At 38.2% G+C, this 13,716-nt stretch overlaps 1 protein-coding gene across 16 annotated transcripts in view; it reads right to left on the reverse strand.

Moving 5' to 3' along the window:
• Positions 1–13,716, reverse strand: part of LOC127621668 (afadin-like) — a 161,683-nt gene that overhangs the window by 79,397 nt on the left and 68,570 nt on the right. For 9 of the 16 annotated variants that reach the window (XM_052095359.1, XM_052095368.1, XM_052095365.1 and 6 more), the window contains exons 2-6: positions 6,153–6,348; positions 5,726–5,838; positions 3,600–3,760; positions 3,209–3,369; positions 279–436 (exon numbers count right to left, since the gene is read on the reverse strand). In XM_052095359.1, coding sequence (XP_051951319.1) covers positions 279–436; positions 3,209–3,369; positions 3,600–3,760; positions 5,726–5,838; positions 6,153–6,348 — 789 coding nt within the window. The remainder of the gene's footprint in view (positions 1–278; positions 437–3,208; positions 3,370–3,599; positions 3,761–5,725; positions 5,839–6,152; positions 6,349–13,716) is intronic. The other 7 variants (XM_052095360.1, XM_052095363.1, XM_052095362.1 and 4 more) reach the window with 1 other exon arrangement.

Raw genomic sequence — 13,716 nt, forward strand, 5'->3', positions numbered from 1 at the left:
GGATTTGATCAGAGGAGGGATCCGCGGAGAGAGCCGGACACGGCAGAGACATTCAATCAGCTTAATAACTCTGGAGTCATGTTGTAAAACAGGGCAGCCTGAAACACTGTTTGTCTAATCCAATCCCTAGTGAGCTACCTTGCTGTATGCCGCCAACATATGCAGCTGCCTTTTAAGTCAGAATCCAAATGGAAATAGAACTACATACATTATTGCTTATAAATGCACAGAATAGGTAGCAACTCTAAAAGAGGTTCTGGTTGCACTTAAATTCTCACCTGGGCGATGCAGTAATCTCTAGGGTTTTCCTTCTCCAGACCGTATTTCTCTAGGGCCTCGGCCACGGCAAAGTCTGCCATATCAGTAGTAGAGAGCAGGATGGTTTTGTAGGGAATGTTGGGCTTCAGACTATCAGCGTAGATCCTTAGAGTTCCCCCTGTGTGAGAAAATGAGAGGGTGTGTTTTAAAGGGAGTGAAGAAAGATTAATGCAGATTAGTAGCAATTCAATGTATTGGCCAGGCCAATTAATCAGCTGTTTTGAGATCAACTCGCAATTGAATGATAATCATTCCCACTTGTCCCATCAATAGAGGCGTGTAAGCTCTTCCTTTTGCTGTTTACGGTTAATACAGAATAAACACTGGTTGGAAGGGCAGAAACTTTGTGATGTGTCTGCCCAGTCATTACACTGATGCACACATCACAAACACACACAGTAGTGATTCAGTGTCAGCAATAAAGTGACGCTATTTGATGTTCAAAATAAGCCAAGATGGGACTTGTGATAGAAACAAATAAGGTGCATTTTAATGACCACAGAAGCATGTAAATTACTAACTATAACCAAAATGGAGAATGAGAAATGTTTTGTCGGCAAGTGCTTTTAATGTGGAGAAAAGAGGCACTTGAAGCCGACGCCCACTATAGGAGGGTGCTTTACCTAGCCTTGTTTCAGTTCCAAAATCAAGTAGTAGACTGATATACCAACCTGGCTCATATTTGCCATTTTAAAATGATCAGCATCAGATGACGATAACAGAAGTGTGCAAGCCAGTGGATCCCAACCCTGTTCTAGGAGGGCCCCCAACACTGCACATTTTGTATATATCTCTTATCTGACACACTCAATTCAGGTCATGGAGTCTCTACTAATGAGCTAATGAGTTCATCAGGTATGTTTGATTAGGGAGATATCCAAAATGTGTAGTGTTGGGAGCCTCCAGGTACAGGGTTGGGAACCACTAGTATAAGCTTTTCCTTGTGTCAGTTTTAAAATGACACCCTCACCAAAGAATAATGTGGATTTACAGTTTTTAAATTATTTGTAAATAAATTTTAAATTATGTGTAAATATTGTGCCATCTTAAAGCTCAACTTCACCAATTTTGTGTATGTCTCATTTGCATTTGCGATCACTATATTGCATTAAATCATATATAACTGACGATACATATCAGGGGCTGGATTCATGAAATGCTCATAAAAAGAAAATTCCTCTTAACTGCCATTTTCTTCTTAACTTCTAACTTAAGAAAAAAGTTACAAATATTTTGTATTCTAAAAAAAGTTCTTTACTTTTTTTCTTATGATTGTTCTTAAGAAGAAAAAAAAACTTAATTCTAAATCTCAAATGTTTTTTTTTTTTCCTTTTCTTAAAAATCGCTGTAAAATAACATCTTAAAGTTCGGCTGACACCTCACTAGTCTTAAATCCTAAAAGATAAGATTACTTAAGAAAAAAAATTAAGGGGACCTGGGTAGCTCAGCGAGTATTGAAGCTCACTACCACACCTGGAGTCGTGAGTTCAAATCCAGGGTGTGCTGAGTGACACCAGCCAGGTCTCCCAAGCAACCAAATTGGCCAAGTTGCTAGGGTGGGTAGAGTCACTTTGGGTTAACCTCCTCGTGGTCACTATAATGTGTTGTTCTCGCTCTCGGTGGGGCACGTGGTGAGTTGTGGGTGGATGCCGCAGAAAATAGCATGAAGCCTCCCACACGTGCTATGTCTCTGCTGTAACGTGCTCAACAAGCCACATGATAAGACACGCGGATTGACAGTCTCAGATGCGGAGGCAACTGAGTCACTATGCCACCACGAGGACTTGGAGCACAATGGGAATTGGGCATTCCAAATTGGGGAGAAAATAAAACAAATTTAAAAGAGAAAAATTAAGAATTTTTCAAGAATTGCATTTAGGAACATTCTTACAAACTCTTTTCTTGTAAATCCAGCCCCAGTACTGGACAAAAATAAATATATAAATTTGTGGGTTACTTGAAGAGAGATAGACTTAATGGGCTTTAATGGGCTCCAACGCACCAAAAACTGGGATCTAAACCCAGTCGCTTGCCTGTCTAAGCCTCTTTTCCCCAGTTCACACAGTGTTTAACTCTTGCTGGACAGGGTGAATGTGATGAATAACTGGGAGGCTTTATGATCTGTCACACATTGAGGACTTGCCACTGGTATAAACCCTCTGCAGCAGACATACATTATTATCCCGATTACATAAGCTCGTAAAATGGAAATATCTTCACAACTGTGGCTGTCCAGGACACAAAAGCTATTTTAAGTGTCAGTGTAAACAGAGCAACAAAATGATTTTTGTTTATGTCAATGTCTGAAACTATTTCTCCAGACACTTGAAAGTTGAAAGGTTGTTTTTTGGCAAAAGATGCAATGCCACGCGTGCAATGGAAATGCCAGTCTGAGAAGGGTATAAAAGCATCTGGTTAAGCCGTTTAACGCCCTCAGGTGGAACCTCTCATTATAAAATTACAGGTTTCAGTGTGCTATGGAGACTGCTGACATCATAAACGTTCTGCAAAAACAACAAACAGAACCTCATGAAGAACAAAAAACATTAATCTGTAACTGAAGATGAATAACCATAAAGTACATTGAAAAAGTTCATCTGCATCTTGCACTGAAAAACATAATTCAGCTTTACATAATAATTTTCACACTCTCTTTTACTCTTAGAGTTAAACAGGTTACTCATGGCTGTGACATCACAACAATTTCAGAATGCATGTATTTTCAACTTCGTTGCAATAAATGCTCTGGTTGGACTCGGAAGCGAGCTTTGCACCTGTTAACTTTAGAGTATGCCTACATATAATTGATCAAACTCCATTCACTATCCTAATTTGAAGATAGTTCCCCTTTAAACATTCATATGCATCTATACCGTCTTGCCAGACTCACCTGAGTCCGGCCGACCATCTCCACTGCGGAATTCCTGCATCCTCTTCTCCAGCTTCTGCTGTCGTCTTCTCTTCATCACCACCTCAGGGTTAGAGATGGTTCGTGTGAAACTGGTCTCTGGCATGTCTTTATATACCTCAGCTGCCAACCTGGAGTTCTCACTATCAAAAAGACAGAATATGAGAGCGATAATGAAAAAATGAGGTAACAGAAACCTCACTTTGAAAGACACCAAGAAGTCTTTTACAACCACCAATGGATCCAATGGACCAATGAGATTTTACAGTAGACAGGGCTACCCAGGTGGAGTTTTTTTTTTGCAAGTCAATGTTATTACTCCATGACAGCTGACCGAGTCCATCAGACAAGGTTATTAGATTGGGATACTCACCAATCTTCTTGGTTCAGTGTGAGCTCGTCTCCATCTGGAATTCTGGAAAAGGCCTCCTTCTCCCTCTTCTTCTCTTTCTTCTTCTCCTTCTTGGACAGTGTTCTTTTGAAGTTTTGGATCACTCCCTCCTTCTCTTTCTCAGGGCCATTTGTCAGTGTTCTCTGTTCAGAAATAAGGAGGGGGAAAATACAGAGGTAAATACAACTGCAGCGGGATATATAAAGTTATGCCAAGGCCCAAAAAAGGAAAAACATGTACCTGCAGAACTCAAGACAAAAATTCAGTACTGATTTCCAGAGATTCATTCAAACAAATTCTAAGCATCCCAACACCTAGCATGTTCAATTATTAGATTTTTCTCATGGCAGCAGCATTTCAAGGAGTTTTGAAAAAACTAAAACTTATATTTAAATATAAGGTAAAATGTGATAATTTCTGACTAATTTGTTAACACCATAAAATGTTGTGTAAGTTGCAAAGGACATTGAACACTGTATGATTTTGGTGTCTAAAACACATTTTGGGGACTGTACATTTTTTTCATTTTGGGGGGGGAAAACTGGCAGTCTTCTGCCACGTCCACACTAATATGTTTTCATTTGAAAAAGCACTGATTTTGCCACATACTCTGGAAAACAATGACATTAGGATACTAAAAAGGCCTTGGCATTCTCACTTTTTTTATACTTGCTCAGAGCCAAAAAGAAGTTTGAAACAGCTGAGAACGGCATATTGTTTGCAAACATTCAGACACCAGCCACACAGCTGTGGGAGGCAATTTTTGTTCAAATGTGTCATCAATGACTTCATGCCTCATTCTGAGTAGAATACACATGAGATCAGAAATAAAGTGCTGTTTTAACCACTCAATGATGATTTACAGTATGCAGTAGATAATGTGCAATTTGTTATATTTACATTCTGCATTCATGGCGCTATTGCACTAACATTACACTCTGTTATTGTAATTTATGATGACACTGATATTACTGCAAAGATGTTAGTGTTAATGAACAGAATACAGACAAAAGAATGATGAAAACTTTGGACCGATGTGTGAATGGCTTTCGGCGGCAGATGGCGCATGAGTGAAGCAGCATATCAAACAACAGTGTATAGGCACTTAAGAGTATTTGCTCTTTTGTTTGAAGATTACTTAAAAATGCCAATGTTCTGGGAAAATGTCTCTATGTCAAAGATCATGTAGATGTAGGTAATTTTGCACCAGCTTGTTAATAACTCTGCTTGCTGGTGTGTTCATGTTGACTGATATTAAGTGATTAAACAACGTTAGCGGAATGACCTCAAAGAACGTGGAGCATCAGGTCACACCTACCGGTGGCATTGACCAATGGCAGCAAGATGGTGTTTCACAGCTGGTACAAATTGTTCCTGAAAATTTGCGCTGATGAGCTGTTATGAACCACCGAAACACCGAAATGAACTTAAAAACACTGTATGGCCATGTTTTGTTTGAAATTACATCACACCCTTTCGTTCTTCAATTTCATATAAAGTATACCGAGGTCTTTAGTCCCTAAGTTCTGACAATGTCTGAAATTCTTGGTCAGCCATGTAATTAAAAACCAATATGAGAACAATAACAAATTACGTGGCATTAAATGAAAATTGTGAGGTGCCCAAAGACTACCATGGCTGCTGAATTGTAAAGTTTGTTTAAAATGTTCTCAGAAAGATCCCACACATAAAAACATTCCTGAAGTCTCAGACACTCCTGACTCTGATTTTTATGTCTCTTTAGGGACCCCTGCTGCACACAACACTAAGCACCACTGATGTGGAAAGAGAGAGAGAAAAATTGATCTGATCCAGTTAAGTGAGGAAATGAAGTGTGTGCTGGTGCCTGTGTTTGTATGTCCTGAGAGGGTTTAACTGACGGGAACGGGCCAGCTTGTGGAGAGGATGGTTTCAGGGCCTCTCTGAACAGCAGGGAACTAAAAAAACAGATCCAATGTAACCAAGACCAACAGGAAAAACAACACAGACATCAGCAAAGAACAGCTCCAGCATCCAAAAGAAAGTTGACCACAGAATTGGCCTCTGTGAGTTTGGGCAGGGCTTGTTTGTGTTTTTTAACTGTCTGTGCTTTTTTGACATTTCTTCACCTTGGGCATAATGTCGTTCTCGTTCTTGAGTACAAAGCGCCCCTCTCTGTCATCTTTGTTCCAGTTCAGCTGCACGACCAATGGCTTCTCATCCAGGTCCAGTTTCCTCTCTTCTGTCAGAGAGAAAAAAACATTCCAGTCAGAATTTCTCTTTTTTTATTATTTAATTTGACGTTAACGAAAATGAGGCAAATACAATCCATTTAATGGGCTTCCTTCATGAGACACAGAACAAATGTGTACATCATTTCTAAATCAATTCCTCCAAATTCTAAATTATCTTGTGAAGCATGTTTTCAGCCTAATTCTTCAACTTTTTGCTGCAAAATTGACCAATTGTACAATCTCATGAAATGGCGTTTTAATGGAGTTTTTGTTTTCCTTTGAAAATATTCCACTCCTTTATTCAGCAATTACGACCACTCACCGCCGCTGACGTGGACTTCGTAGAGGGAGTATTTTGGAGATGACAGCATCCTCATGTCAGGTCTAAATTTCTCCGCCAATGTCTCAATCACATCTTGCGTGGTGGCCGTGCTGGACACTCGGATGCACTTTGTGGCAAAGTTTCCCGCCACCCGGTCCTGGAAGTAAAATCGCATCACGCCATGGAATTCTAAGTCCTGAAAGAAAACAACAGAATACGAGAAAAAAAAAAGGCAATCAGTGCATGTTATTTTTTTCTATTTTATTCTTTATCATCCTATCTGCAGTTTTCAAGAACATCTAAGATCATTTGAATTCACATTCACCCTGCCGCCAAAGTTCATATATTCCCAAACTGTGGTTTTGTGATTAAATCTAGCGAGAGGCTACATCTGTACCATCTCTGTAGTGTGACATAATGAGCAGCTCTGTGTGGCAACATTAGACTCGCAACCTGCAGCAGAGGCTGATATTTGAGCTGGCCAAGCAGGACGTATCTGGGACGAGAGGACAGCAGCCTTAGGACAACACTGAAGATGTGCTTAAAGAGGCCTTTGTATTTGTATAATAGAGAAGCAGGCGTATCAGCATTCACTGATATTATCCGATTATACTACAGCAATATGAGCATCAAGAGGGTTTTATACTCCTTGTCTAGATGAGACATAATGCCACACCACTGGAAAATAAATCAATCACACTATACTATGTTTCCGGACACACCACACCAGACCACACCAGTCTGCTTATATCTCACTGAAAAACGCAGTCTTGCATATGAGCTTTCAGGACCTTTAGTGTCGAGACAAAGGCCCCTTCGGAAACACTGGGATGAACACAACAGTAAGATGACAACCTGACAAATCTGGAAAACTGACAGAGGACACAAGCGGATTTCATAATTGACTAATCGTAATAATAAATGGCAAGTAAGCCAACATATCAATAAATATAATGTGAAATTTAGTTTTTGTGTGACATTTCAGAAAATATTAAAGCAGGAACAATGTACAGCAGAATCTGTCTGTATGCATCAGAATCTGACTGAATTTTGAAATCTTAGGCCATGATATTATTGATTACAAATTTCCCCGCAAACACTGCCTTGGTTAAGTCAGCAGAAAAATTGTTCGACAGGCTGAGAAATAACTTTTTTTTTATGAAAGTTGACAAAAATTAACAAAAAACATTTATTAAGAGGAAAAACAAATTGATTTAATGTTGTCTTTAGGAAACAAAAGCAATCTCTTATAATTATAAATATGACAAAATGTAGAAAAGGAATTTTTCGTTTTTGACAGAAATCAGTGAGTGTGCACAAGAGGTGTGGCTACAAACATCAGGAGAACAAACGCCATGGCAACAAGAACAATGGGTGTTAGGAGAGTCACCATGTGTTTCCGCAAAACACAAAAGGACAATTTCCTGTCGAGCTCCAATGTTATTATTTGTGTGTACCAACTTCCGTATGATTTGATTTGTAACACAACTCAAAAAAGTCAATAAATCAATAAACCATGAGAGGCAGACCATTACAGTGATTTTACCATACTTAAGGGGTGTTATAAAGCATGCCATGTAATAAAATGGAATAAAATATTTTTTATTTTAATAAACAAATTATTAATATTTTTCAATCAGTAATCAACCAACATCAATATTGTTTTTATACATCCGTTGTAGAAGTAGTTAATATCAAGTAACTGACATTTCATTAAGTGCTTGTGAAACACACGGTCCAGCTGAACATTTATACTAGGAAGTGTTCTTGCGATGCCGAAGAGGTAACAACTCTCAGTCCTCAAGGGAGCGATAGAGTCCCCTTTAAAAGTCTGTGGCATTACACTGGATGTGCTATTATTCAGTCAAGTTGCTATAAATACCCTCCATGAGCACTTTATTAGGAACACTATGGTCCTAATAACATACCCAACAAGGTCTTGCTCCCCTGTAAGAAAATGTAGTACATTTTAAAGTTAAAAGCATCAATCTGGTGCATTCTGACAGCTAAATTAAGAGGCTAGATCTATGAAGAACTTTGCATTCTTGTAAACAATGTTGTGCTCTAGTAGTAATTTAATCATAAACACATTGGTTGTAAAGATATGAATGGTGATGACACAGTAAAAAAGTCACACCCACAAAGCATAAACGAAACAGAGTTTAACACAGTTCGTAAATGGTCAAAACACAAAATCGATTAGAGCGTACATTTGAGCCAGAGCTTGACATTAAAGGTGGGGTATGTGATTTGCAAAACGGCCGGCAGATTTTGAAAATACACAACTCATAAGGTCCTACCTTCTCTCCTCCAACGCTGGCCCTGACTCCACCCATTCGAAAAACATGGACGCGCAATCATGCACGAGCGAAAACTCAGATGCGCGAGAGCGAGCCAGGCTAGCATAGGTTGGAGTTTCTGCATGACGCCACCATTTACCTGCTAAGACCGCCAACATGGCACAACATTCAGCGTTAAGTTGCACCAGATATTATTAACATTCAACAGTCACATAAATCATTAGTATTGTTAGAAAATTGATGTTTTTGAAATGTAAATATATATTGTATAAATATAAAATATATAAAAATATATTGGACGTCCTGGTTGTCACCGAAGTTTATGGCTAAATATAGGGCTGACCGATATAACGTTATCAGATGAGATTGTTATGCGCATCTCGGTCAGTAAAGCACATAACATAAAGTGCATTCATTGATTAGTAAATCGCCATCAGCTGCTTTCAGATGGAGCAGCGTATACTACACAGAGCCGTAGTTCACTAACAAGCTGGGCCGTGATAATGAAGGGCAAATTGCCCAGCTTGTCAGTGATGAACTACAGCTCTGTGTAGTAAATGCCGCTCCATCTGAAAGCAGCTGATGACTAACGGACACGCACGCCAGGGTGGTGGGGGAGGGGGCATGGTACGACCGTTTGATTGACACATTTTCTGTCCAATGATTCTAGATGGTCTTGAAAATGATCGGCTGGAGTTTTTCGAGTCCTGCCCGTTCCACAGATGATTAAATTGCTTAATTTTCATTTCAGTGCTTCTAATTTACAGCCAGTAAGTGGGTTAGGAATAGGATTTCAAGTTATTTTGAAAAAATGGTCAAAAAAGAAAATCACATACCCCACCTTTAAGCATTGTCATGTGCTTTTTGGTCATTCACTTGTAGGAGTAAATAAAAGTTACTTGAGAGAAAAAAAGTACATTTAAGTTACATGCTCAAGTAACATGTCAAACTATATGTTGTACATTTACATTTATGCAATTGGCAGATGCTTTTATCCAAAGCGACTTACAGAGCCCTTATTACAGGGACAATACCCCCAGAGCAACCTGGAGTTAAGTGCCTTGCTCAAGGACACAATGGTGATGGCTGTGGGGATCGAACCAGTGTCCTTCTGATTACTAGTTATGTAGTTTAGACCACTACACCACCACTATTCACACAATCTTTCTAAAATTATGACTGATGCCCAACCCAATAGTGTACCTATGCAATCAACTAAATTATCTGCGACAGAAATGTAAACTGCACTGGGTAGGAGGATATTGCTATATGATAATTATATTATGTCACGTATGGTAGTCAAATAAAGAAAAGCCTCCATCATCATCATTTAAAGCAGGGATGCTCACACTTCTATGGACAGATGTTATTCCAGCAAGATCTATCATGTACAATAAAGGCTATACATTATCACAATACCAAAATATCAGTAGTCTGTAGTGAAATTTGACGATTCTCAATACCAGCTTCAAAAACACAACAAATAATAACACTAACTAATATGTTAATTATAGAAGAATGGTTTTAAGTTCATAATTATTCCAGACTAGTAAACAATCAGTAATAAAATAACAATAAAAACAGCAATGAATAGAAATAGATTAAAAATAATAGAACAAAAAATACAAATTAAGAAAATGCAGTGCTTTTTTAACAGCAGTAGGCTATCACGTATTCAAGTCAACATTCAGAATGAAATGCAACATAAAACTACTACTGGTCTTCACTGTACGATTATAATACATTAATACTTTTCAAAGCTACTAAAGTTATTCAGTCAAGAGCAGTGAGTGTTTTCTTGTTATGGTTGTATGATTATTATGATAACACACTACACTAGATGGCAGCAGGTCTGTTAGCTTATATTTATACTTACAAGTCTGACATTTTAATACAAATCCACTTTTTACTCTGCTGTTTACAATCACAACAGACATAATTCTCCGTGTTTACATGAATACCTCACCAAGACTGGCATTTTGAAATGTATTTGACCGTTCAGGCATGCATTAGCCTGAGCATTTTCGAAATGAACGTGCAATTTCAGCACACACACACACATTACAGTCTAGGTAATTAATGGCAAACACAGAGTATATCTTGTAACAAACATCAAGTTCATTAGTTCATGTTAACTACATTAATGTAGTTAAATAATGTTAACAAATTTAACCTATTTGTAAAATGTTACCGTAATTTAACTGTGTGGGGCATAAACGTATAACTGCACAATATAACTTGCAAAAATGTGGCAAATGGCACATACAATTAAAAAAAATATTTAAACTGTATCGGCTGATCTTAGTGTTAAAAAAATAAATAAATCAGATATCGTATCTGCCTCAAATTTCCTGATCGGTGCACCACTAGTACTTGCTTTGTGCTATCTGACACATTTTGGAATGCAACTACACACAAACTCAAGCTTGCGTAGTTAGAAGCATCTGCATTTACACATTTACGTTTGGTACGTTTCAGACTTTATAGTTTCTTAGCAACTAGATGCATTAATATATGATATGATTAACTGATATGCGGTCACAGGTATATTGGCTATTTTCCATTGACTATGAATGCAGCTCATCATCTAATCAGATTTTAGAGCAGGAACTATCAGTTTTATAGTCGTGTTCTTGCTTCATACATTACAACTTCACAACATCTAATAAATTTACATTGAACACAGACACAGGAAGACAGCTCGGAAAGCAAGACACACTCGACATCACACAAGAATGTCTTTGAAGCTCAGTATGAGGGTTTGCCAATGAAACGGAGACATATGAATGCTACAGCTGACCGTTTGCCCCCCAGCGTCACACCTTTGACCTTGGAACTCTATCCCATCCTGGAGAAAACTCATCCCAGCTCTATCATCATACACATGTGGACACACACACATAAGGAGCAGGTCTTATACCCTGGACCATACCGTGGGGCTCATAAATCAGTTAATGGGGCGGAATCCAGTCTTTCATCTCTTATCCGCATGAATTTCAGGAATTCCAAAGCAGTCAAACCTCTAACGTTTTCCCTCTATCCAGACTGATATCATCATGCTCTTGTCTGCTGAGGAACATAAATATGTCAACTGTCACTTCATTCAGCATGGCAAAACATGTGCGGGGCAACTGGGCGAATATCAGAGACAGAATTTTCAAAATTCCCGAAAATCCTGATACCTGACACGTCGAGAAAGAATTGGTCTCTCTGTGAACGTTTCACTCCAATTTAGGGTGAACTATCACATTACGATTTGACAGAGGTGGAAACTTCATATTTGATAAACAACCGGCTGTATGGGTTTACTAGTATACAAAAAATATTCTGTCCTAATTTACCATCCTTTGTGTCATTCTGAACCTGTATGACTTTCTTCCATGGAACACAAAAAGGAGATTTTAGACAATCACTCCCATTGTTTAGAAAAAATATGTATTGAAAATGAATGGTGACTGAGGCTGTAAGTGATGGCAGAATTTTCATTTTAGGGTGAACTACCCTTTTAAAACAAAGGATGCAATCAGTCAGTGTCCATAAGAAATGGCTAAAAAATACTAATAGATCCTTCATGCAAATTTTCATTTCATTTTCAAACAAAAAATAAATAAATAGCATGTCAGTGGGGAATTTCAGTCAAGCACTCGGTGAGCTGACCTGATGATCATTCCCTGGGTAACTCAAAACACATGGGACAGCTGCTGCCTCCTAAATCACACCCCAAAAAACAAAAACAAACAAACAGGCTAATCTTCTCACCAGACACCATTTTTAACAAACAATTTCCATGTACCAGCTCGGATAGTTAAGATAGGACAGTGTCAACAAATGCATTAAAGTTTAAACTATGTACATGTACGCGGAATACAAGAACAGCCATATAAGAACGACACTTAAGGTCACAACTGTAGGGTCATTTGTCTCTCTTTGAGGACTATTAGCCTTCTAAAAGCCCAGCTCTGTTCCTTAGTCCAGTGTACTGATGTGGAAACAGCTTGGTTTATCAATCTCTGTACAGTCAAGTGATTTTTATTTGTATGGTGCTTTTCACAACACACATGATTCCAAAGCAGCTTCATAGAAAATTATGCTTTAACAGACAATTAAACTGTAATATCTATAAAGCCTTAAGAGCCATCATTGTGTATTTGATTAAATATTATTGTAAATTGTGTATAAAAATAATTATATATGAATTGTATTTAGAACCCCACTGAGCAAGCCCAAGGCAACTGCGGCAAGGAATACAAAACTCCATATGATGTGTTTACAGAGAAACAAGTGTCGAGCCAATTGCTTGTTAGACACAAGCAGGCTTTAGTTGTCTGCTATGGTAATCAATTTAAACCAATTCCACCAGAACCATTTGAATATTAAGCATTTTACAGACATTCTTAAGCAGACATGATTTATCATCATCCTTTACACAGGTGTGCAGATGCCGATCAATTATAACAGATGTAATTTACATATAGAAGTCTTAAAAGGTACAGCAGCATAAACAGAGTATAATAAGTGCCAGAGAGGGCAACGAAATTGGTCATGTTACACTAAATATAGTTTTATGTGCAAGTAATGGTGACTACCATTATAAGTGCACTTAAATGCTCCATTAGTGTAGAATATGGTCCCTTTAAGATTCAGCTAATTTAAACATATGTATGAGGTTGAAAGGTCAGGAGGGCCTTAAGTTGGTTTAAAAATGCAGTTAAGCACAGAAAGCGCATTCCTACATGAGCACCTTTCACCTCTGATGGAAGCTGATCCCAAGCGTGTTCAACAGGTCTCTGGCCTGGATTAACAGAGCTGTGTGTTCAGGGGCCTGCGTTAGCCCCTCGTCAGCAGGACACTTCGCCCGTGGAGACAGAGGGCAAATTTCCAAAACACGATTATACTTCACATTTTTCACCCAGATGTATTTTTAACCCAGATGCGAGTGTATCAAGCTATGAAATGTGCAGTACAGGTATGTTTACTGCACAATCTGGTCTATATGCTGAGCAATCTGATACTATTAAAGCTAACAGAGGAAGTTTATATAAAAATGTTCTATGGTTTTGCAATCTTATCTAAAATAATAGTTAATATCTTCCTTTGATACTATAGTTTACCTTAGTTCTTGCATTGTAAACATAGTTTATCTGCAGGATTTAGTAATACCATGGTAAAATCATGGACAGCTGCTCATCATGTTGAAACTATTGTTCCTATCAAACAAACTATGATATTTATGTAGAAACAGAAGCCTAAACATTCATTACAGC

This window comes from Xyrauchen texanus, chromosome 28, assembly GCF_025860055.1.
Source record: "Xyrauchen texanus isolate HMW12.3.18 chromosome 28, RBS_HiC_50CHRs, whole genome shotgun sequence".
Taxonomy (NCBI): domain Eukaryota; kingdom Metazoa; phylum Chordata; class Actinopteri; order Cypriniformes; family Catostomidae; genus Xyrauchen; species Xyrauchen texanus.